Here is a 26,759-nt window from a genome sequence, read left to right on the forward strand (position 1 = left end):
TTGGGATTAGGTTGAATGATGCCACTACGAGATCGAGTGACCATGGGATGACGGGATGTAGTGAGAGGGTCAACATGGCATGGGTCAGGGGATAAAGCAGGCTCAATTAGAGGTGTAGTGAAAGTGGAGGATGGGCTAGGTAACGGTTCTAAGGGAATAGGAGAAGTAGGTTGGGTTGAGGGTTGTGTAGTAGTAGGTGCTGGACAGGGAAGTACAACATGGGATGACGGGATGTAGTGAGAGGGTCAACATGGCATGGGTCAGGGGATACAGCAGGCTCAACTAGAGGTGTAGTGAAAGTGGAGGATGGGCTAGGTAACGGTTCTAAGGGAATAGGAGAAGTAGGTTGGGTTGAGGGTTGTGTAGTAGTAGGTGCTGGACAGGGAAGTACAATAGGTGGGGCACCAACAACACCACTTTGTAAGGTAGAGGGCTGTGGAGAAGGAGATAGGTGATCAACAAAGAGGAAGTCGAATTCATCAAGGGTAGCATTCCTAGTTATGTAAATCCGGCCTGTGGGTAGATGAAGACACTTGTAACCTTTGTGTTGGCCACTATAACCTATGAATACAGGACGTGTGGAGCGTGGTTGTAGCTTGTTTGAATTGTAAGGACGTAAGTGAGGATAACAAGCACACCTGAACACTTTGAGAAATTAGTAGTCTGGAGGTGTGCCGAAGAGCCGTTGCAAAGGACTTTGCATTTGAATTACTGGTGAAGGAAACCGATTTATAAGATAAACTGCTGTTTCAAAGGCATCAAACTACCGATTTGTAGGCATGGAAGCATGAGCCATTAGTGTTAGGCCTGTCTCTACAATGTGTTTGTGCTTGCGTTCAGAGGAACCATTTTGTTCATGAACATGAGGGCATGATTTTTGATGTGTGATTCCTGCTTCACGAAAGAAAGAACGCAGGGGGGAGTACTCAGAACCACCATCGGTTTAAGTATTTTAATTTTGGCACCCAACAGATTTTCCACATTTTGCTTGAATGCAATAAATAAGGAGGGTACTTCAGATTTAGAGCGCAAAGGAAAGATCTAAACATATTTACTATAAGAATCAATAAAATGCAAGTAATACCGAAATCCCAGAATTGAAGGACACGGGGCAGGACCCCATACATCTGAAAAAATAATCTCAAGTGGTGAAGTGATGATAGTCTGACTAGGAAAAAATGGAAGGCTATGGCTCTTCCCAATTGGACATGCTCGGCAAAATGCTAGAGCTTTATTTGAGACTGGAAGTTGATTAATGGAGAGCACATGTTTGGTAACTTTGGTGCTGGGATGGCCCAGACGAGAATGCCAAATAGAAGAAGATGTACGCTCTCCTACAAATGCAGATGGTGCTGAAGGTTTGGAGCAGGAATCTACTTGTAGCTGATATAATCCACCTTTAACTGGCCCTCGAAATAGAGTTTTCCCTGTCAGTTTGTCCTTCACACAGAAACCATGAGAATTAAATAAGAAAATGACATCGTTTTCTTTACAAAACTGGCTAACATAGAGTAAATTTTTAGTGATGTGAGGCACTCATAATATGTTACTCAATACAAAGGAGCCCGTAGAGGAATGAATAACTGAAGAGCCAATATGAGATATTCTCAAATCTGCACCATTACCAACAGGGATCTGATCATCACCGGTGTATTCATCATGAACTGAGAGATTGCTGAGATCAGAGGTGAGATGGTGTGTGGCCCCTGAGTCCGAGTACTAGTTGACATCCTGATGTCAAGAATTGGATGTAGTGTAGGCAGAACTTGCTGATTTCTGATGCGATCGACTAGTGAGAGCAAGGTATTTGCGACAAGTAGCAGCAATATGTCCAACGTAACCGCATAACTAACATACAACATTTTTGTCCTTTTTTCTATAACCAGTATTATTAGAAGGTGGGTGGCTCTTCTTGGCATTGTAATCCTGTTGTCTTGGCTGAAACTTGAGAGTCAGACGCATGAGAGTGAGAAATAGTATTGGTATTAGAAGAGGTATCCTTAGTCTTCTTTGCTAGATTATTAGAGCCTGTTTCTAAGGAATGTGTACTACGGTGCTTCTTTAACCGTTTTTCATAGGCCATGAGAAGACTTTGTACATCTATAAGAGTGAAATAATCCATTCTTGTGGTAATAGAGAGAACAAAGTTATCATAATCAGATGGCAAACCACCAAGTAAATAATGAATCAAATCTGAGCCAGACATATTATAATTGGATGCAGAAAGAGAATCAGCAAGTCCTTTGATCTTCTGGATATAATCATTAGCATTTAGCTCACCTTTGGTCACATAAGCTAATTCAAGTTTTAGATCATGTATTCTAGCCTTGCTAGTGGAAGAAAAAAGATGGTTAAGAGAATCCCATACAGATTTAGAAGTGTTGCATCCCACCACCTGGGCAAGGACTGGCTCTGTCATAGAGGATAACAACCAGCTCAAGATTAGCTGGTCTTGTTCTTGCCATGTTGCGTACAAGGGATTGAGAACCTATCATTTGTAGAAGTTGTAGAGGAGGATTCCTCAAGATATTGTGATGGGTAGGGGAATGAACCGTCAACATAAAAAAGGAGTTTATAGCCCCGCAATGTTGGAACTACTTGTGTAGACCACAAAAGATAATTGGTGCGATCCAGTCGAACTGTGACTAGATTCACAAAGTTGGAGAGTGAAATAGTATTCACTGGATGAGTTGAAGAGTGACTGAACGGCTGCTATGGTATATTTATATACAATGTTGAGGTTGTTACATTTAAATTCAAACTACAAAAAGATAGGAGATTACAACATATAAGATTATCTGTAGAAGCAAAAAAAATAGGGATGAGAACTACCTAGCATCTATCCAGAGTTCTAGATGGAGTGGACTCTTTTACTGATTAATACCATATAAGTGTGTAAGAAAACAAAAAAAAGAAAGAAAGAGAGAGGGAGCGAGAGAGAAATTGAGGGAGAACAACATAAATTAAGGGAGGAGAGATCGGCTGAGAAAGGGAATGAGAGAGATTGAGGGAGAACGATATGTAGAGAGAGAATAAGAGAAATTGATAGACAGAACGTAAATACCAAAACCAAAAACCATTTTTATTTATTTTCAAATCATGCAGTCGTTGAGTAGAGAGAGACGATTGTGAGAGAGAGAGAGTAGAAGAGAAGCTAAAAACCTTTTTTTTTTAGTTTCCAATCACCTAGCATTAAAGGGCAATTTTGGTATAAGATTTTTGTTGTGTCCAATATGGATTAAGAGTCCTATGTTGGCATTATCCACATAAGTCTCCAATGACATGGCGGGGGATTTTATAATTTGACATGTAGAGCTGATTGTCAGAGTTTTTCAATTTCAAGACCAACCTATAGCCTGATTTTAAATGTACAACCCACTCTGACTATAATTTTCCCTAATTTTAAAACTAATCCTAAAGCAATGCTATTTTCTTATTTAGATGGTGGGTCAATGATCCAACTTTTCAAAGAAACCCATAAATGACATAATTGAAAAATAAATATTTAAAAAAGGATAGAAAACAAAAAATGAAAATATACAGAATTTTATAGAAAATATTTGAGAACATTTCTAATGTTATATATTCATCATATTAAATAAAAATAATTGTTAAAATAAATGTTATTTGCTACAAGCATTTAAGTTTATTTTTAATCATATTATTAATTTTGTCAATTTTCAATTTCTATCTTAACTATTATATATCTAAAATTCAAGTAATTAATATGAAGAAAAATTTCCCACGTACAACGCATATGCTTCACTTCTTCACACCCTTCTATCATTTTTTGTACACTAGCATAGCAGGTATCCTTACACTAGTTGTATATAAATGTGGTTTCCAAGGCTCAAAACAAAAAGTAACCTATACTAAAGACAATCAAATTTTTTGTTGTTTATTTACAGACTTTAATCAATACAGCTTAATTTTGTGAAAAAAATATATCTCATCAACTCTGACAAGGCTGTAAATCATTCTTTTAAAAGGCTGTCCTCTAGCCATTTTTTCTTGTTTTTTCCTAAACAAATTGATTCCACCACTCCTCACACATTCTTCATTTTTTACTCTACTGTTGTTTGTTTTGAATCAAATGCCCCCAACAGTGGTTTTTGCAACCAACTAGGTATGATTCATTTATTTTCTCATTTTATTCATACAATGAGCATGGATTGATTGAAATTCCCTTGGCATGAGAAACATTGGTTTGCTTTTTAATGTTTATATACGATGGAAGGTAATATTATCTTTATATTGGTAAATGCCCCTTCTAAACCAAACAATGCTGTCAAATAAATGCTTTATTTTTCATTAGAAAAAGCATCTTTACTAAGCGGATAGTTCAAACACTTTTTTAGAATTACTTATGAAAAAAGCACTTCTAAAAAATCCCACTTTTTCAGTTTGGGCCATTGTTTGATATCAAACTAGCAGCATGCAACTATCACACACTACAGTAGTATCAGACTTTGTCCATATTTTATTATTTTAGTATTTCTCCCTATCACACACTACAGTAGTACCAGACTTTGCCCATATTTTATTATTTTAGTATTTCTCATCCCCTTCATTCATTAATTTATTTTATGGAAGAATGAGCCTCTGAAATGGGCAATCGATCATAACACTTCTAGAATTGAAAACTTATTAGATCATCCTTCTTCCTCCTAAGCACTTCAAGCACCGACTGTGCAGTGCAGTAAGCGATGGACTGAATGGTGACCATGGGATTCACACCCAACGCCGTTGGAAAGACACTCGAGTCTGCCAGGAACAACCCCTCCACCTCCCACGTCTCCCCTCTGTGGTTCACCACCGACGACTTTGGGTCCACTCCCATTCTGCAGCTGCCCATCTGATGGGCTGAGGGTATTGGAGTTCTGAGGTCTCTCAGTGCCCTCCTGCTCTCTTTCTTCACAAACCTCTCAAACTCATTTGAACTCACTTTCTTCACATTCACTTTCCTCCCCAAACAATGACTGGTTCCAATCTCTTCTGCTCCTGCTGCTGCCAGTATCCGAAGTATCTTCTCCAGTCCTTGCTTCAGGTGCTCTTCATCCATGGCATCCATCCTGTAGCTGATGGAGCTTGGAGAGTTCACTTGGCCTGAGCCTTTATCTCTGGCCAATGCAAATATGTAGGCCGTCCTTGAGAATTTAGACATCCTTTCTCTCATGTCGACGCTGGATATCCATGGAGTTATCACCGAGAACATACCAGGGTGCAGCATTGGTGTCTGTATCACTGCACCATAGCCAGAGCCCTCGGAGTTTGCAACGACGGTCGACATTGCCGTGATAATGCCACCTTTGTAGCTCTTCTTATCTTTTTCCGGCCACCCACTGTCAGCTGGTCTACTTGGGAAGTGACCCCATGCCATCACCACCGGATGAAGATGCAGGTTCTTTCCAATGTTGGAATTCCTCAGCCCACTTCTTTTTAGCAGTGTGGGCGTGCAGAGAGCACCACCGGCGACGATCGTCACCTTCGACTCCAAAACACAGAAATCTTTCCCCCATCCATTGTTGAATTCGAAGACAACCCCAGTTGCTGTGTTACGTTTCCTCCCTTTCTTTCTCTCATGCAAGATTTTCAATGCCTCGCACCCAGGAAGAATCACGCCATTACCAGAATCAACTAAGTCCACCAGCCATGTCTCTGAGGTACCCTTCTTTCTTCCATCCTTGCACCCGAAACAACACCAACCACAGTAGTGATTAGGTGGTGAGTTCCGAGGAGCAGTTATCACTGGGTAGCCCAACTCGGAGCATCCTTTTCTCAACACTGTGTTGCTCAAGCTTTCTTCTTCAACATCAGGCTGAACTCCCATGCGCTTGCAGACAACATCCATGGCCTCTTTGTAAAGCTTGCTACCGAATAACTCAAGCTCATATTCGTTGCACCATTCTCTGATTACATGCTGGGGCGTCCGAATTGAGGCTGACCAATTGATTGTGGAGCCTCCACCGACGGTGGATCCTGCAAGCATAATGACACCCATATCATCGGTGACCATCAATCCTCCGCTTAAGTACATTTCATCCATGGATGGCCCTTCCAGGAGTGAAAGGTTTTTCCTTCCGAAATAGTTTCCCTTCTCTAAGACAGCAACTTTGTAGCCAGCTTTGGCAAGAATGCCTGCAGCAACACCACCGCCGGAGCCTGAACCCACCACAACTGCATCACATCGAATGGTTAAGGAAGGATGTGACGGTGATGGATTATACCGTCGATGAGGATGGAGACGGACATGGAATCCAGACTGCCGCAGAGTTTCGGCGAGTGCTTCTCTGGGTTGTCTCATATTAACGATGCCTCTGTAAAGGGGTTCAAATAGTTCTTCATGTTCATGACCTTGTGGGGTTTTAGTTTCTCGAGTTCGATTGTTTATGAAATCTGGATCAGGACCACAGTAGTCTATACCTCTCCAGGTTGGGTTCTCATTGTTCTCGTCTACCTGAAAAAACCAGAACAGTGTAATGTAACAGATGTCATGTCTCAGTCTCACCCATGAACAAGAATTTGCAGACAAGAGAAAAAGATTATTTGAGCCCAAATCTCCTGGACCCATTGACCGGTCCAGCCCGTTCAAAAAGTTCTTGGGGCGCCTTGGCAGAAAATTTTCTCCTAAGCCCAGCCCAACATTAAGCCCAAACTTAATAAGGGCTAGGCCCAGTGCCTAAAATCTTCAGCGAGGAATATATACAACTTATGTGGGTATATATATTATTAGGCTTGGGGTGTGGTATGGGTCGTATCGGGCAGCATGCATGATCATCCCTAGATGGGGTCATTTGGGAATGGTTGAATTGGCTGAACTGAATGACCTATTTCTTTGTCTTTTTGTGAATAGAGCAGTCATATAATAAAAATTTTAGGATGTAGCAATCAAGCCAACATGAAGTTCAGCCATTAAAGAGCTTACAACCTACTAATTAATCATTTAATAACAGTTAGAAATAGCTGAACTCGATGACTTGTTTGTTTGATTAAGCTACTGGAGATTCTAGGCTCTTTAATTAATGGCTGAAACTGAAGTTTGGTTTATTTTAATATCCTCAAATATTTTATTATTTAATTATTTTATATATCCACTAAAAGACAGTGATAAATCAATGGATTCAGCCAGTTTAGCCATTACTAGAAGACCCCTTAATGGCTATTTGGCTAAAAGATAAAGAGCCCTACTATGGTAAAGTTTACCATAAAGCCAAATCTCAGGCTTTCAATCCATGGGGACTAATGTGACAAGTGAGCAGCTTATCAAATTCAACCACTTCAGCTGTTACCAAACAACTCTTAAGTGCTCGTTTGAGAGGGCTAAGCTGAGCATTCAGTTAAGCTGGTTCAGCTAGCTGCTTCGAGGCATTCCAGATAAGCTATTGTAGGGACAGCCTAAAAATGACCGACCGACAGTCAAGTTGAAATCTCCAAATGTTTCATCAAACATGGCTTAAAAGCATATTCAATACTCACAATTCACACTATTTTCACAGCCATTTAAAGCCGTGCAATGGAATATTTCTGTACTTGTATTTTCTTTAGGGTTTTTTAGATTGTACTTTACTTCAGGATTCAGATTTGAATTGCAAACCTACAATAATTAAAATTTATGAACACCTCCACCTTCTGAGCTGGCACCTACCCCAAACTGTATGATGGAGCTAAAATTTTCAGAGGTGGACTGAACGGTAAAATCCCCTTTTTTTATTCATAGGAGATGTTCTTAATGCACATGCACAACTGAAAAGGGCTGTGAGAATGTATGAACACAATTTTGTGAGCATCAAATCCAATTTCTCCCAGTGTTAGGTGAGTAAAGAACAGCTAGCATTGTTTGTATATAAGTGTCCTCCGGTTGGTATTAGGTGGGTGGCCTCTTTAATACCATTAGTATGTTAATTAATAATTTCTTTCGATTGCTAGTACTATGTTAATAGTTTTAGTAACAAGTACTTAAGAAGCATTGAATTTGTAGGTCCTATCTTGAGGATGATGAACATGGAAAGTGAATCTAATTAAATACGTCAACCAACTTGAATAGTCTGCCAACAATGATAATGGATAAATTGCTGAGGCCTCTCCTGAAGTTTGGTAATTGCAATTACCTCCCCCAAAAGTTTCTAACACGGTTGCAAGTAGATTCTCTCTGTTAGAATCTTCTAAAAAGAGACAAAAATGTCTAAAATATCGATGCAATTACTATTGAGGTTGATTTCTACAGAAAAATAATACAAACTTTGTAAACAAAAAAAAGTAGACAATTTAAAGTTGCATCTTTACATTTGAGCGATTAATATGAAGGGAAAATTTGAAAAATAAATCAATTTCAGAAAAGAGATCGTAAGGGTTTGGGCTAGCATTTCATATGAAAAGAAAATTTGGAAAAATAAACATTTTATTCAAAAGTCACTATATGAATATTTTGGACATTTTCATACATTTTTTTAGAATATTCTAACAAAGGGGATCTCTCTGCAACTATATTAGAAAGTTCGGGAGAGGTAATTGCAATTATCAAACTTCAAAGTAGGTTTCAGCAACAACTAGAAACTTTTGTGGAGATTTAAGAAATTTACCCTAAAAGACAGAAAGAAAAGAAAATCCAACCAGAAGAATATATACAACAATAATATGTCTATAATAATTTTAAATGAAGGAGAAAAGAAACTTGGACCCTACATAACTGTCTGATGTTACTCAAACAATTAATAAAGACAAGTGAAATTTTGTTGCTACACATCGCCATTCAAATCCATGAATTTTAGAGGTTTTTTTTGCTAGACACATCTTCATCATCTAAGATTAATAGATGGGTCCAACTACAGTGCACCAACAAATATCTGTGGGGCTAAATCAAGACTTCAAGGAATTATTTTTCATTGAAGATAAGCTTGAAAAGATGGAAACTACGATATATCTGTCTCAATCACTCATTTGTGTTGGGGTAAGGAATTTTCCTTTGAGTCCACATCGAAATGTGCCATGCCAAAAGTATTTGACTTTTTGAGAAAAGCCAAAAGTATTTGATTGGCAATCAATCTTACATGCAAACACAAAAATCTATTCCTATTTGATAAAATATAATTTATGAAAATAGCTAAGGGTTACTCATATTGAAGTGGAAAGACTTATTATTTATTTAATAAGATATAGAAGCAGATGGTCTTCTACTCCAAAGTAGGAAGGTTTAGCTGAACACAATAGTGGTTCAGCAGACGGTGCAACCAATGATATCACTCCACATTAATCATAAAATATACAACTCATATATTTTGTCATTGGTATGAGGCGTTAACATTGGCTCCACAGCCCGTTACACAGGCATCGTGTTCAGCTAATTAATCCGAATTAGAAACAGTGACTCAAATGCTATATCTGTACTTTGAACAGTGGTGAATGGCAATTCAAACGTCAAATCTGAAAACCAGTGTTTTTAAAACCGGACTGAATCAGATGGTAAAATTGGAAAAACCGGGAACCAGTTATTTGACTGATTCCATTTTACCCTAAAATTGCTGTTTGGTCAAAAATTGTTGATTTGGTTAATGGACCGCTGACTCAGGTGATCATATCATCGAACTATTTGACCCTAGAACGGTTTTTGGCCATTTTTTTGGGTTTTTAATTTTCTTTTTACTTTTTGTCAGAGTAAGCTGTCTGTTTTGACCGAAAGGTTAGACCCTTCGACCAAGGAACTGAAACCCATAATTATTTCCTGTCCGGTCCGATTTTAAAAACCTTACTGAAAATCAAAGAATGGGAATTGGAGGGATGTCTTTGACCCTTGGTAAACAAGAGAGATTGTTATCTGAAACTGTGCTTTGAGTCCAGGGATGGCAAGATCATCTAAAGCTATTATTTTCTCAGTGGCTGTTGCTTAGGGTTTCAATGAGATGGGATGGATTTTATGAAAATCCATATTCACCCTCTTTTATATCATGGCTACTTCTGTGGCGGGATCATTGCTGCCGTGATGTTGGTGGTGGTTACTGGTTAGGGGTTTTGCCTTGTAAATCTTGGCGTAATCCATATGTAATTGGAGATCGATATACAATACAAAACCTGGTATGCTTGAATTTCACATTCGAGATTTAACTAAGAAGTAAATAATCCTCTTTTTTTCCTTAAAAAAAATCCTCTTTTTAATTTGTTTGGCTATATATTATCACCAGTTATTGCCAGTAAATTAAACCTCAACCACTTTTGACATGGGCACATTTTGGTATGGACTGGAAGGAAAATTCTTTATTGTCTAAACGCAAGCGCAGATGATCTAAACTGAATTTTATCAACCATTCACTTTTTTGCTCCATGATGCAGTTTATTTATTTATTTTTTCATATGATGGCATCATAGATTTGCTTATATATATATATAATTTTTTATCAGATTAAATTTTAATTGGATTGAATAAAGTTGAGTATGCATTATCTGATCTAATTATTAATTATTAATTAGATGTAAGTTCTAACATCCAAATTCAGGATAATTGGTTATCGGACATTTAGAATTTATTAAAACCCTACCTGCTCTAAATTACATAATGCTATGATGTTAGGAATATATGATACCGAAGAGTTTTGATCAATCAATACCCTACCCATCAATCAATACCCTACCCATGAATTTTGATCACAAGATTTCCAGATATTATATGTATTTCTGATATCATAGTCGAACCCCATACAATACTATTATTCACTGAATCTGGAAGTAGAAATAAATCAGTGAAATAATAATAATAATAATAATAATAATAATAATAATAATAATAATAATAATAATAATAATATGAATTTGATATGGACATGGGCTGTCGGTGAAATGGGTCCATGTTAGAACTGGTTACAGTAGTTTTAATTTAGGGATGAAATTGTTAAAGTTTCAATGAACCCGAACCCCAACGCTGTTGGGTTATCACTTATCAGTTAACACAAAGTTGAAAAATAACAAACCCAACAAACCCTTATCCGATGCAGTTGAAATTCTTCTAATTAATCGGGTAATCGGACATAAAGCGTTTAGTTTTAACGTATGTAGGGAAATGAAACAGGAGAAGCAATATTAATTACCTGAGTGAAGAAGATGAAGAAGACCAGATACTTGAGAGTCTTGAAGAGCATCCTGTAGATGTTAAACGAACTGGAGGACCATGACAGGAGTATCTTCTCCCGTTTCTTCTGAGAAACTTGAGAGAACCTCTGGAAATAAGGAAATTGGGTTGATAAACTCGGTATTCCACACAGTATGAACGTTCCAAACCAAGTTGACAACAGCCACAGAGCCAATAGTAGAACACCCAGCATCGGATGTTCTATCTTTCCACTTAAAAATCCTCCAACCTACAACACTCAGATCGATCCACAAAGGCATTATTAGAGAAACAACAAATGAAAGATGTTAATAATTAGGATAGAACTGTGAGCACATATATATAATTGCTTTTTGGGTCTTACCAGCTCTGGAGTTCCAGCCATGGAAGCCGAGGTTCTGTAGAATTTAAACAAAGAGTCCTCAAGTTGTCCAGAGCAGTTGATATCTGGGAAGACAGACGGCAAGAGGGTGTCGCTGAAAGCAGTGAGTACTTCCATTTGACGAGGGGAGAGTGAATTCACGTATGGTTTTCTCTCACCCGGCAGGAGACTTGGTGAATGAAGCTCATTGGGAGCTTTCGTCGATTTTGATTCTGGGTCAGTACGGATGCTACCAAGATCGATTACTGTATGCCTAACTCCTCCATTCGTCGGAAAATTACTGAATTTCCCGGCTCCGTTGCCGTTCATTTCTCCTTATTGTGAATGCTACAGAGACAGACAGATAGAGAGAGAGAAGTGATGAGGTTAGAAACGCCACGAGGAGGACATGAGGCATCAAACAACGACCACGAATTAATGCCACGAAGGGGGCAATGAGGAACCGAAGTCTGTGACTTACAGGTTCTAATTTTAAAACGAAAAAATAAATAGTACTGGATATGTGGAATGCTCCTCCAACCAAAACTAACTCCATTAATTCTGTATTTCTTGCCCAACTACCCTTCGCCTTCGTTTCCACACATACGATATATCACAAGAGTCGATACTTCGTTTTCTTTTTCTCCATCAACTTTTCTCTTATCAGTTTCTGTCTTTCTCAGAATCTTCAAGTTTCTGATATATCCTGATCACATAGTTTTTTTTTTCTTTTTTTTTTTTTTTGTGTGTGTGTGTGTTTCGATTGGCGATCGGTTGAGCTATATTGTCAGGAATTTATGAACTCCACCAACTTCTATGGTTTTACTTGGTAATAAGAGTGTCATTGTTTGGGTTCCAACTTTTTATTTCGCTTAAAAAAAAATTGCACTTTCATTCAATCAATGAGGCAATGACAGGTCTTCCATCAAAGCAACGAAGCGCGTATTTAGCTGAACGTATGGGGAAAAAAATCTGCCGCGACTGTAGTAGTGATCAGTGACAAAGTCCCCCTGTGCTTTTTTTTTTGCGATAAAGAAAGTTAACACGGTGACAAAGTCCTCCCTGTGCTTTTTTTCTGCGATAAAGACCCCTGAACTTTACCCATTAGACAAATGCACCCTGAACTTTAACCGAAAGCATTAAATTACGAAATTACCTCACTAAATTTTTTCTATTTTCTTTTTCTTGCCCTTTTTCTTTTAAAACCTATTTAACCTATAAAATCTCCGCATAACTCTTTCTCTGGCATTGAATCCTCAATTCCACAATAGATTAGCGCACAAGGCCAACGGTTCCACGGGAAAGACCAGGGCTTTGTTCTCAACCAAGCGGGGGGTTTTATATCGATTTAAACATCAGATTAGGTCCTCCTCCGGAGGGTATAGAATCTGAGACTCCTACGGACAACAAAGACTTTAGTGCATGAAGCGCCGTCGGGGAAGCTATTGGTGATAGCAAGTGATGAAGGGTGATTTGGCCCGACCTAGCGAGAAGGGGACACGTGGGCACGATCTGATCAAGGGATGGCAATTCAGCCTAGAAAGCCTAGTTCGTAACATTTGGAGCTCGGGTATTCAGCCGCCTCGGCCCAAAACCCACCTCGGTGTAGAGGCACCTCGGCATCCAATCCAGTTCGAGACTGAAGAATCGAAGTACTAGCTCGAAGCTAATAACCGAATCGCCACGCAACCGACTCCAGAGGTCTCTCCAACAGATCCCAAGATACTCGAGATCACGATGAGCTAACAGATCCTAACTTTTCTAAGATCACGATGAGGACTCGTCCCGGCTCCGTTAGAGTCAGAGGTGAAACAATAAGTCTTATCTACATACTGCTCCTTTGGAAGTGGAACGAACCTTATCTCCATACCCCGGAGATCTCGGAGCTTTTTCGTGAGACCCACGACTACTCCAGTATATAAAGGCAGAACCCTCAAGGCAAAGGTACGCGTGATTACTCTACTCTCTAGCAATCAAGCTCTCAAGCACTCAGCTCGCATTTACACTATACTGACTTAAGCATCGGAGCGACCTTGCTGGGTTAGCCACCCCGGGTTCTCTGATAGATTGTTTTGCAGCCCGATCCAGCTCGTCATCCACCTAGAGTCCAGATCGTCCTCCATCTAGGAGTAGTCAGATCGCGCACCATCAATTGGCGCTGTCTGTGGGAATTCGATCGAAAGGTCATTCCTACCTCTTTGCAACTTCAACTTCAATGGCATCCTCCAACCACACCGGGAAAAGCGTCGAGATGAACACCACCGGAGGGCAAGCCTAGTAGCCAACCTTTCCCCAAGCCCCTACGGTATGCATCGGACAATTCACCATTCCGCTCACAGCGTTTGTAGTCCCATCATTAACTGCACTACCGAGCACCGCACAGGTGAGCACCCCGCTTTCCCTGGTGGTAAGCGCAACTTTCTCTGAGCCCTCTGTGGTTCCTCCTTGAGTGGGGAGTTCCCAGTTCCACGACCTCATTCAGTGCGTTCGGGCCATTCAGATCCAGATGCAGCAGGTCCAGTAGTTTTAGCAGTACCAACATTATTACTTCTACTAGCAATATCAACACCAGTTCCCTCCACTGCACCCAAACCAGCAGCTGGTTCCACCTCGACACCCAGGGCCCCATCACAGTCAGAACCCGAATCGCTTGGAGTTAACTAGAACATCAACCGATCCCCCCATTGGGGCGAAGAGACCTCACAAGCACTGATTCCTCTCAAGAATCAGGTCTCACCTCGAGGGAGGAGAGACGGTCAACATACTCCATCGGCCTCACAAGGAAATCTCAGAAATAGGTCTGGGGATAGTCAACTGAATCCGCCTCGGCACTCATAGCAAGAGAGTGATGGTTCGTGAGCAGATAACTAGTTCGGGGTTCAAAGTGCGAACTCAAGACAGGACCTCTTTGTCCCTCGTGATAGTCAGCCCCAGAATCCCTCGAGAAACCAAGATCTTCCTCGCGACAGGGCCGCAACACTAGATCGAACTGAAGTCAATAGCACCAATGCCGAACCAGTGAGGAAACAGCAGTGAAGACGTCGCAAGACATGCCGTACCTCGGTCAAGAACAGCCCGCCAGCAAAGCCAAGCCAGCGAGAAGAGGAAACCAAAGGGAAGGAAGAAGCGAGCTCGGTGGCTACAAAGACCGTTCCTTCACTACTTTGCAGGTCATCTCCTCTGTCTGCCGAGCTCTTGGCAGCCCCAATGCCAAAAGGCTTCAAGATACCCCTGTTAGACAAGTACGACGGGTCTTTCGATCCTAACGACCAAGTGGACTCTTTTCAGTCCTAGATGAACCTAGCTGGGGCTGATGAGTCTTGCATGTGTGTAGCCTTCTCTACTACCTTTAAAGGGGTAGTTCGAACCTGGTATCGGAACCTCGCACCGGGATCAAAAGCTGGTCGCAGTTTGCTAACTTGTTCACTGCACATTTCATCACCAACAAAAAGTGTCAGAAATCCCAAGAAAGCCTTCTCAATGTGGTTCAGAGGGAAGGAGAATCGATCAGGAGCTATATCAAATGCTTCAATGACACCTGCCTACAGATACCGGATCTCGACCCGGCAGTGAGGCTCACTGAAACCAAGAAGGGAATTACCCACAAGGAATTCAAATGGCATGTTGTAGCAAACAAACTGAAGGACATTACCGAGTTCCTAAAGCTCGCAGATCAGTTCATTGGCACCGAAGAGGAGATCAATCAGAAGGTCGATAACCCACCCTCGGAGAAGAGGAAGAGAGAAAGTGAAGGAACGAGTAGTGGCAGACAAAAAAGGAAGAAAAGCAAGTCCCCAAGAAGGGGAAGAAACAACTCTAGAAGTCAGTCCCCCTCGCGATCTCGTAAATCAGGTCAGTGCTCCAGGACCTCTCTTGTGGAGAGAACGAACTATAAACCCTTGAATGCTAAAAGAGGAGAGATCCTAATGGCCATTAAGGATTCCTCCTTCGTTAAATGGCCTCACAGGTTAAGAGAAGACCCAACAACAAGAAACCCGAACGTTTATTGCCACTTTCATCGAGATCACGGGCACAATACAAAGAAATGTAGGAACCTCCGCGATGAGATCGAGGAACTCATTCGACGTGGATACCTGAAGAATTTCTTCTTGCGCGAAGAAACAAGACAGACAAATCGGCAGGCAGACCGACAGGGAGATCAAAGGAATGCCCCAAAAGCCAGTAGGCAAAACAAGCAACTGCCATGACAGTTGCTAGAAGAGAGACCGACCCGCGGGGTAAATAACATGATTACCGGCAGGTCCATTATCGCGGGGTGTACCTTGGCAGCCGGGAGGACCTCGGTGTGCGAGCTAGAAAATGAAGAAGAAAACTCGCCAAAACGACCTTGGCTTAAAGGACCGATATACTTCACTAAAGACAATGCACGCGAGATCCAGTATCCTCACGACGATGCCCTAGTAGTAAAGCTGTGATCAATGACTTCGAAGTAAAGCGAATACTGGTAGACTCGAGCAGCTTGGCCGACATACTCTTCAAGGTGACGTTCGATAAATTACAGCTACAACAGAGTGACCTGAAACCGGCTGACACCCCTTTAGTAGGGTTTAGTGGCGAGGTGGTCAGACCTCTTGGGCGAGTCACACTACCTGTAGAAGCCGACACGTGGCCAAACATCGTGCGGTTTGACAACACCTTCCTGTTAGTCACGACTCCCTCCCCCTATAACGCCATAGTAGGTTGGCCCATCACGCATGTTCTATGTGCGGTAGTATCCACTTACTATCTGGCGATGAAGTTCCCGAGTAATTACGGGGTGGGAGTCGTGCGAGGTGACCGGCTCGAATCGCGCAAATGCTACGTAGCTGCTCTTAAAGGGAAGGCGAAGCTAGCAGAAGATGTCGAGCTCGAACGACTTGTGGAGTATACCGACGAGCGAGCTGCCCCGACAGAGGAGACGGTTCACATACTAGTCTTTGTTGACGAACCGGTCAAGACTCTCCAGATCGGTGCCTCGATCAACGAACCACTCCGCTCCCAGCTAGTAACTTTCTTACTCGAAAACTTAGATATTTTTGCTTGGTCCGCAGTAGAGATGCCCGGAATTGATTCAAAAGTTATAACTCACAAATTGAACACCGACCCATTAGTCAGGCCAGTAAGGCAGAAGAAACGCAACCTCGCCCTGGAACGTTGGAGGGTAGTCGATGAAGAGGTTGGAAAGCTCCTAGCGACGGAATTCATCAGGAAAGTCGATTACTCGAGCTGGGTGGCTAACCCAATTCTGGTGAAAAAGGCCAATGGCAAGTGGCGCATGTGCGTCGATTACATTGACCTAAATAGAGCTTGCCCGAAAGATTGCTTCTCGCTGCCCAAGATCGACCGCCTAGTGGACGCGACCTCAGGGTATGAGTTGCTGAGCTTCCTGGATGCCTATTCCGGTTACAACCAGATTAGGATGGACCCTGCTGACGAAGAGAAGACTGCCTTCATAATCGAGCTCGGGTTATACTGTTACACGGTCATACCCTTCGGATTAAAAAATGCCGGGGCAACCTTTCAGTGCCTTGTAAATAAGATTTTTGAGCCGTTAATCGGTAATAAAATAGAATGTTATGTTGATGACATGGTCGTGAAAACCTAGTTTTCGAAATTTTTATTGAATGATTTAAAAAGTGTTTTCCAAATTTTGCGAAAATATAACATGAAGTTAAATCCAAACATGTGCATCTTCGGAGTCATCTTGGGAAAATTCCTAGGCTATATAGTCAACCGACGTGGCATCGAAGCCAACCTGGATAAAATAAAAGTCATCCTAGATATGATACCACCCTGCAAAATAAAAGAGGTTCAGAGGCTGACTGGCCAGATAGCCGCCCTGAGCCACTTCATGTCCAAGTCGGCAGATCGCTGCCTACCCTTTTTTAAAGGTATAAAAAGAATAAGGACTTCAAATGGACTGAAGAATCGATCTAAAAAGATACTAGGTGCCGCCCCAGTTTTAACTCGACCCGAGGAAGGGGATGCATTAAAGCTATACCTCTCTGCAAGCGACGAGGTGGTCAGCTCGGTACTAATCAAATAAGTAGATTGGGTCCAACAACCCATCTACTATGTTAGTAAAATTTTGTAGGACACAAAAACCAAGTACCCGGAGATCAAGAAATTAGCGTATGCGCTAATCATAGAAGCTTGCAAGCTTCGCCCGTACTTCCAGGCCCACACTATCGTCATCCTCACCAACAAACCTCTGAGGTAGATTCTGCTCAAACTCGAGGTGTCTGGCAGATTGACAAAGTGGCCTATCGAACTAAGCGAGTACAATATCTGGTATGAGCCTCGGACGGCAATCAAAGCTCAAGCCTTGGCTGATTTTGTAGAAGAATGCACGTTCAGTACCGCGACCCCTGAGCCGGCCGAGCTCGAACACATGACGGGAGCTTCAACCAATGCGGTGCCACTCCCGGTCAGAGCAGGAACGACTTGGGACGAGGAGCCCTGGATTCTCCACATCGACGACTCGTCCAACCAGCAAGGAAGCAGTGCAGGACTGATTCTGTATGGTCCAAGCGAGGTGAAGCTGGAATACACATTCGGTTTGGATTTGCGGCAAAATACGAGGCATTGGTCGCCGGATTAACCCTAACAAGAGAAATGAAGGCAAAACACCTCGTCATATGCAGCGACTCGCAACTACTGGTCAACCAAGTTACTGGTGAGTACGAAGCCCGTGACTCCATTATGGCAGCTTATTTGGCCAAAGTCAGAGAGATCCTGCACAACTTCATCTTCTACTTCATCAGACAAATCCCAAGGTCCAAGAACACTGAGGCCGATGCCTTGTCTCGGCTAGCCAGTACAAGCAGTAGCACCATGCGGACCATGTACATTGAGGATTTACCTCGGCCTAGCATTCTCGGGGGGGCAGAAGTGATCGCTCCCATATCACAAGCGGAACCGAGCTGGATCAACCCACTCGTAAGTTATCTGCTTCACGGGACCCTACCTGCGGAACGCAATGTGGCCTGAAGGGTAGAGCTTCAGTAAGCTAAGTACATCCTTATAGACATACAGTTGTACAAAAGATCTTTCATGCTCCCCTACCAGTGCTACTTACGACTCTCAGAGGCCGAGCATGTACTCCGCGACACGCATGAAGGCTTGTGCGGCAGACACTTGGGGGGAAGAGCTCTCGCACAGAAAGCATTGCGGCAAGGCTATTACTAGCCCACGATGAAGACAGATGCACTCGAGCTCGTCAAGAAGTGCGATAGGTGTCAGAGGCACGCCAACATTCACCATCGACCCGCTGCTGATCTGAAATACCTCACTAGCCCATGGCCCTTCGCGCGGTGGGGAATCGACATCCTTGGCCCTTTTCTGCCAGCGACAGGACAGAGGAGGTTCCTGGTCATAGCAGTAGACTACTTTACGAAGTGGGTGGAAGCCAAACCTTTGGTAACGATCACAGCCCGCAACATACATAATTTCTCCTGGAAAAACATAGTATGTCGCTTCGGGATACCTCAGGTACTTATCTCTGATAATGAGAAGTAGTTTGAGGATATCAAGTTTCAAAACTGGTGTGTCGAAATGGGAATTCAACAAAATTTCACCTCGGTGGCACACCCCCAGGTGAACAGGCAGGCAAAAGTCACTAACAGAGCGATACTTCGTGGACTGAAAGCTCGCTTAGCTCGAGCCAAGGGGTTGTGGGTGGACGAACTGCCCAGTGCCCTTTGGGCCTATCGAACTACCATTAAGACGGACAAAGGTGAAATCCCCTTCAACCTTACGTATGGCATAAAGGCGGTGACCCCAGTAGAAATCGAGGTACCCACGTTATGATTGGGGGCCTACGATGAGGAGGCGAATGATGACGAGCTCCGTACCAACCTAAACCTGGTAGAAGAAGTACGAGACCTAGTTTACATCTGAACCACAACTTATCAACAAAGAGTAGCTTGGTACTATAACGCCCAGGTCAGAAAATGACACTTCCGCATCGGCAACATAGTTCTTCGGAAGGTTATGGTACCTGAGCCCGGCGTTTGTAAGCTCGGACCGAATTGCGAAGGCCCGTACCGAGTAGGATGGGTGTTCGGGGAAGGCATGTATGAGCTCGAGACTTTGGAAGGGAAGTAGGTACCTCGGGCATGGAATATCGACTACCTGAGAAGGTACTACTTGTGACCACCGAACTGGTAAAAAAGGATCACCGAACTGGAGAGAGGACTGCGAGTCACTCCCAGAAGCCCAAGGGCCATGGTGCCAAGCTGACATAAGACCTCGACACTACGACAAGTCCTAGTCGCCTCTTCAGCATTGGCAGACAAGTACTAGTCGCCTCTTCGGCATAGGCAGACAAGTCCTAGTCGCCTCTTGGGCATAGGCAGAAAAATCCTAGTCAGGCAGACCAGTTCTCACGCTTGAGGCATAGACAACTCGGATACAAACCCTATGGCGTCTTGCCCACCTCGGTGTATAACAACAGGTTAATCCCATTTGAAGTCAGGTTCGTTGGCTCGGCACTAAGGGATAACCAACACCTAAGCGAGTAGCCCATGTGCAGATAGGTCGGGTATATACCCTACAGTGTTCGCCCACCTCGGCGTACAATGATATGAAGTTATCCCTACTTGGAGTCCAGCTTGTTAGCTCGACAATTCGGGGTAACCTAAGAAAAAAAAATTTTCACTCCTATTTGGTTTAGTTCGCCAGTTCGGTTGTAATCTACACTTGGAAAAAAATTTTTGCACACAAAGATTGCAAAAACATTTGTAATTCATTGATATGGAATTTCGGATAAAAAAATTTACAATGGATCGAGCTCAAAGTATTATAAAAGGGGGTCAAAGAAAATAGGCATCTAGTCACTTCGGGGCTCCTCATCCTTACTAGAGGCTTCGGTAGGAGGATCTGTCTCCATGCGACTCTCGCTAGCACCGATCTCTTCATCTTTGTCGAGCAGATCGCCATCACTTTCTGCTTCAGAGTCCGGATCTTGGGGAGCTTCGACGACCATCTCCTCTATGATCCTCAAAGTGGTTATGGCACTGAGGTCGAGCTGGGAAAATTCACGTCGGGTCAACCACCTGCTAAGTTTGAATCCTTTGCAGTAACTCGCTGTCTCTACCTTGACCAGCTCTTCCTGAAACTCCGCTGAGGACTTATACTCCTCGACAGCCTTAGCCTTGGCCTCCTCCATTGCCTGAAGAAGTAGCTTGGTTTGTTCCTTCACATGGGCCTCGAGGTTCTCCACCTCCCTCTTCAATGTCGCCTCACGCTCCTCGATCTCCTTCTCCGACATTAACAAAGTGAGCAGCTCCTTAGCCCGTTCATCGTTCTTCAGTTGGTTATTTTTGTTGCGAGCTAAGTTCAGTTCAACGTGGGCTTTCTGGGAAGACTCCTCGGCTCCGAGGGCCCACTTCAAGTTCACCTCGGACTGATAAGCCAAGGCGTGGATGGTGGAATTCACCTTCCAAGAGAAGAAAACAAGTGTCAGTATACAAAAATCCAAGTACAAGACAGCTTGAAAAGACAAATCCTAGAACTTACCACCATGCGGTGAGTAGCCGCTCGGGCCCCGAGCTGAGCAATTGGAAATTCGCCCCAACAAGCGACCTCCTCAGCAAAAACCGCTCTCTTGCTCTTGAGAAGGCCGATTTTTGGAGTCAAAATACTCCGAACTGCGTCGTCGCTGCCCGAAGAAGCGGCAGCTGCCGGGATGGGCTCCGCAGATGTTGCCTCCTCGGCACGCGAGGTGGGGAGGGCTTGCCAGAGTCCTCCTTGACCAGATCTATCACAGAAGGCTGATCGACAGTTGATGGCTGCTCGGGCTCAGGAACGATAGCTGGTGGGTGCTCAACGTGAGCCTTCTTGGAGGCTCTCTTCTTCTTCCCCCTCTTCATGCTCCCAAAGAGCTCGTTGGCGGGGATGTCCATGACAACTGCAACAAAAAACGAGTTGTCAGATACAGTACCGAAGTAAAACTGATGGGGAAAGTACATCAAACAGCAGTTTGCCTGGACTCAGACCGGCTTGCACAAGCTTCTCCTCGGTCACGAAGTCTTCGAACTTCAGGCTGAGCTCCGCCCAAGATCGGAGTGCCTCCCTTGTCTTCAGGTCCAATCTAACGCCGGGGTCCTGGATGGCTGCCCTCCTATGAGTTGGGAAATGCCACCCCTTGGTGTTGCAGACCACGAAATAGCGCCTCTTCCAGGCCGGGACCTTGTTAGGGAGCTCGTGCAAAAGTTTGAAACCAGGGCGAGGTGACAGATAGTAAGTTCGCCTGTGCTCAGGCAGAACACAAGACGAATTCTTCTTTATGGAAAGAATAGAAGAAAAAACGTCAAGGTCAAGGGGAAAGTTGTAATCGGGAAAATGTGAAATGGTCCCGATGATGTTGCGGATAGAGTTCGGGTGTAATTGATCTATGGTAATGTTGAGAAATTTTATGATCTCGACTATGAGAGGGTGAAGTGGAAGGCGAAGACCAGTTGCGAGCTGCCCCTCGAAGATCACGATCTCATCGTGACCGTGATCCCAAGGGAAGTTGCCTAAGGGGATGCTATACACAAAAGTTGTTGGGAAATCTGTACCGAGCTACTAAGGTTAGGAGTCTGTCCACCGTCATTGTCGACGGGCCGAAGTTGTCTAGCAGCCGACCTCGATGTGAGGTGGAAGCTAGGTTACCTGAGGCCTCTCGCTCCCTCCGAGGTGAGTTCACCTCGGGAGGACCGTGGACCGCATCCTGACCCAAAGTAACCTCCTCGATAGGACGAGGATCCACGGTCTAAGCCGAGGTACCCACCTCCGCTCCAGCGGATTCACTGCTCCCGTCTAAGAGACTATCAAAGCTAATGCTAGACATACTAAAAAGACACGGAATCAAAAAGAAAAAGCAAAGGGAGACTCACCAAAAGGAAGACCGAAGATAGAAAAGTGACCTCGAAAAGACTTGAACGTGACCTCAAAGATTGCGGATTTGCGGACTTGTGGCGAGGAAAATGAGCCCCTTGGCCCCTATTTAAAGCCAATATATCTAGGGATCAAAGGTCGAGATCAACACGATCCGACGGCTCCTAGGGAAACTGGTTGCACGACCCTCGAGGTTGAAATCGATTTAGCGCGTGTTTTGACGTCCACGGAGTTTATAAAACGGCGTGACGTCCGCTTGTAACTCAGATGCGACCTAGGATATTCTTGGGTTGAGCTGGGCGGTCGAACAGGTCTGACCAACGATTCGCCCGTCAAGTCACCTAGACCTCATGCCAAATCCACCTAGACGCGTCATGAACTCCCTGCACCGTGTTGAGACCCCTGGTTCGGGGAGTGGGGGCAATTGATGAAGGGTGATTTGGCCCGACCTAGCGAGAAGGGGACACGTGGGCACGATCTGATCAAGGGATGACAGCTCAGCCTGGCAAGCCTAGTTCGCAACATTTGGAGCTCGGGTATTCAGCCGCCTCGGCCCAAAACCTACCTCGATGTAGAGGCACCTCGACATCCAATCCAGTTCGAGATTGAAGATACTCGAGATCACGATACTCGACATCCAATCCAATCCAGTTCGACATCCAATCCAATCCAATCTAGAGGTCTCTCCAACAGATTCCAAGATACACGAGATCACGATGAGCTAACAGATCTTGACTTTTTCGAGGTCACGATGAGGACTCGTCCCGGCTCCGCTAGAGTCGGAGGTGAAACGATAAGCCTTATCTACGTACTGCTCATTTGGAAGCGAAATGAACCTTATCTCTATACCCCGGAGATCCCGGAGCTTTTTCGTGAGACCCACGACTACTCCAGTATATAAAGGCAGAACCCTCAAGGCAAAGGTGCATGTGATTACTCTACTCTCTAGCACTCAAGCTCTCAAGCACTCAGCTCGCATTTACAGCATACTGACTTAAGCATCAGAGCGACCTCGCCGGGTTAGCCACCCTGGATTCTCTGATAGATTGTTTTGCAGACCGGTCCAGCTCGCCGTCCACCTAGAGTCTAGACCGTCCTCCAGCTAGGAGTAGTCAGATCGTGTACCATTAGCAAGGCTTTCAGAATCATTTAAAAACAATGGTTTTGAAACCTCGGTCTTGCCAATCCCGGTTTTGGCTGCCTTTACACCAAATCTCCGCATAACTCCCTTCTCTGTCACCATTTGCATTTCCTTATTTCTGACACTCTCTCTTAATAAACGAAGAAGACGACCAATGTGCTTCCACCCTTTTACTATTTTAATGGCAGATTTCTCTTTGTTGCTTGATGACCGGGATCTCGAGAATGAAATCAATCTTCGTCTTCGGTCTTGCAGAAACCTGTGCTGATCTCTATCGGGAGAGACGTTTCCATGGGTTGAGAAAATAGTCTGTATTTTTTCGGTAATACTTGGTTCCTCCCCCATTTTGACCTCATCACCGGTGAGATGTCCTCGATCCCTTCGTAGAAATCCAACATTCACTCTCCATTCCATTTTGATCCGCATCTATTGATTCTTTCGTCTCTATTTCAACTTCCATTCTCCTCCGAATCTCAGTTGTTGCTTCGTGCATGGGCTTTACAAGAATCTCTCTTCTCCTTCTCTTGTTTTTTTGCCCTTTCCTCCCTTGAATGACTTATTGTCCCACATTGTTTGGGAAAGGAGTGGGAGTGGATAGTGGAGTATATTTGTAGTTTTGCTCCCTCTATGGGTAGAAATTTATAGGAGGAGAGGATTGTAGATATTCTATACATGTGAGGGGGGGTTGGGGGTGTTTTTCACACGTGTGAGCCGAGCTGGGCCGGGGCCCGTATGCGTGTGTGTGTACGTGTATGTGTACACGCGATGCACTGAATCATTTTGTTTTATCCGAATTACACCTTTTCAATTTTAAAATGTGTCTCTTCAAAGGACACATCTGTGTCCATTCGGGTATGAGAGCACTCTACAAGAAGAGTTCTGGCCGACCTAGTCTACATACACACCACCTTTTCAACATTCTTTTCTCTGAGAAATCTGAGCATCAATCTTTAGTGGTTCGCGGAGGTCTGGTAAGCGAGTGCATGCCTACCAATGGCCTGTGGGTTGTTTTATCTTGGTGACCGTTTTACGATCACCCGGCTGCACCACAGGGGGCAAATACGGTTTTAAAGAGAGTGACCAAGTGGCATGACTCAGTCTTCCATCTTCCTGCAATTCCCAGTTTCGAGTTCCTGCAACAACTTCACTCCACCGCAACTTCGGTTTGGAAAGCGATTACCGATAAGTTCCATTCTACCTCTCTATTTACTATTTTTACAACATTCTTAAAACTGTATTTATGGAACCTATCTCTGCTAACCCCTTCATGAGTAACCAGATACTGTCAACAGTTTCCGATTTCTCTAAAATTGAACCCTTCAATGGAACCAACTACAAGCGTTGGAGACAACACCTGTTATTTGCCTTAGAACAGTTAGGGGTAGCTTTCACTTTGACTGAACTGAACCCATTAAACATGGAGGAACCAGCCCATTCTATTGTTGCAGAAGATTGGACTACAGCCGACCACCTCTGCACCAACCATATCCTGAACTACTTGTCTAATGAATGTTTATTCTTCCTATAATTATGCCTATGAAATCTGTAATGCATTGGACACTAAGTATGCTCTAGAAAATTTTGGAAATAAGAAATATGTAATTTCCAACTTCCTGCACTTCACCATGAAAGAAGACATGAATGTGTCTGCTCAAATAGATTAGTTCCAGGTTCTTGTGGGGGAACTTGCTAAGGAAGGCATGGTACTCTCAGATGAATTCATCGCTGGTTCTCTTATAGAGAAATTGCCACATACATGGAATGATTTCAAGACCAGTATGAAACACAAGAGGAAGGACACTATTTTGGATCAAGTAGTGGTCTGAATTAAGATTGAAGAAAAGAACAGAAAGAAAGATAAGGACCAGTTTTCCAAAATCAATCTGGTGGAGGAAAAGACTACAAAATTCGAAAACAACTTGAATGTGAAAAATGATTAGAAATTCAAGAAACAACAAAAGAAAGGAAACTGTTATGTATGTGGCAAACTCGGACATTACAAGAAGGACTGCTGGTACCGAAAGAAGAAGGAATCTGGGAAACCGAAAGTCAATTTGACTGAAGATGTTATCGCAACAATGGTAACTGAGGTAAACTTATTTGATAAGCCAAAGGAGTGGGTACTGGACATTGGTACTACCAAGCACATATGTGGGGACCACAATTCCTTCTATGAGTATACAACTCTGTCTGAAGGAGAGCAAGTCTTCATGGGAAATTCACAAATTTTGAAGGGCATCGACAAAGGAAAGGTGCTCATGAAACTGACTTTAGGAAAAATCCTAATGTTGAATGATGTACTGCATCTGCCGGAGCTCCGATGGAACTTGGTATCGGGAGCACTCCTCAACAAAGTAGGACTAAAACTTATATTTGAAGCAGACAAGGCCGTGTTAACTAAAAATAATGTATTTATTAGAAAAGGGTACAATGCTGGTGGATTATTTGTATTGAACATCTCTGATATTATTATGAACAAAACTACTTCTTCTTTTTATATTATTGAATCTTTTGATATTTGGCATGCTAGACTAGGACATTGTAGTGCTCCTTATTTAAAACAATTATATAAATTAGGAGTTTTGAGTGTTCCTGTTAACTTTATAAATGAAAAATGCTAAGTATGTGTAGAAGCAAAATTTACTAAGAAACCTCATAAAAGTGTACAAAGAGAAACATAATTGTTACAACTTATACACAGTGATCTAGGAGACCTTAGATGTCATGAAACTAGAGGAGGAAAAAGATACTATATAACTTTACAGATGACTTCTCTAGATATGCAAAAGTATTTCTACTTAGATCAAAAGATGAGGGTGATCAAGCTTTCATAAACTACAAAACTGAAGTAGAAAATCAGTTATGAAAGAAAATAAAAAGACTTAGAACAGATAGAACTGAGTATGATGGACAAACCATTAGAAAATTCTTTGAAGAAAATGGAATCATACATGAAACCACAGCTCCCTACCAACCTGAATCTAATGGAGTTGCAAAAAGACTTCACAAAACACTAAAAGAAATAATGAATGGAATGCTAATTAGTTTAGGTGCACCTCTGAATTTGTGGGGAGAAGCAATCCTAACGGCTTGTCACTTATATAATAGAATACCACGTAAGAAGAAATGACAGATTCCCTTTGAACTTTGGCATAACCGAAAACCTAGTTTGAACTATCTAAAAGTTTGGGGCTGCCTATCAAAGGTTGGAATACTTGAACCTAAAAGAAAGAAATTAGGGCCGAAAACCTGTGATTGTATGTTCATTGGCTATGCACAAA

The 26,759-nt window shown here is 43.0% G+C and overlaps 1 protein-coding gene across 1 annotated transcript; it reads right to left on the reverse strand.

The window, feature by feature from the left end:
- Positions 1–4,283: 4,283 nt before the first annotated feature.
- On the reverse strand, positions 4,284–12,088 carry LOC104610302 (long-chain-alcohol oxidase FAO4A-like). The gene is made up of 3 exons (XM_010276855.3): positions 11,460–12,088; positions 11,076–11,345; positions 4,284–6,457 (listed from the first exon to the last, which is right to left on the reverse strand). Exons 1-3 carry the CDS (start codon positions 11,784–11,786, stop codon positions 4,631–4,633), a joined length of 2,424 nt encoding a protein of 807 aa, XP_010275157.1. The 5' UTR covers positions 11,787–12,088; the 3' UTR covers positions 4,284–4,630.
- Positions 12,089–26,759: the final 14,671 nt, after the last annotated feature.

This window comes from Nelumbo nucifera, chromosome 1 (assembly GCF_055504915.1).
Source record: "Nelumbo nucifera cultivar China Antique chromosome 1, China Antique-T2T, whole genome shotgun sequence".
Classification (NCBI taxonomy): Eukaryota; Viridiplantae; Streptophyta; class Magnoliopsida; order Proteales; family Nelumbonaceae; genus Nelumbo; species Nelumbo nucifera.

Coding starts and splice junctions, on each gene's coding strand:
- LOC104610302 (XM_010276855.3), bottom strand. CDS start 11,786: ATGAACGGCAACGGAGCCGGGAAATTCAGTAATTTTCCGACGAATGGA. Junction 11,346..11,459: donor TGGCTGGAACTCCAGAGCTG/GTAAGACCCAAA, acceptor TGAGTGTTGTAG/GTTGGAGGATTTTTAAGTGG. Junction 6,458..11,075: donor TCTTCATCTTCTTCACTCAG/GTAATTAATATT, acceptor TGGTTTTTTCAG/GTAGACGAGAACAATGAGAA.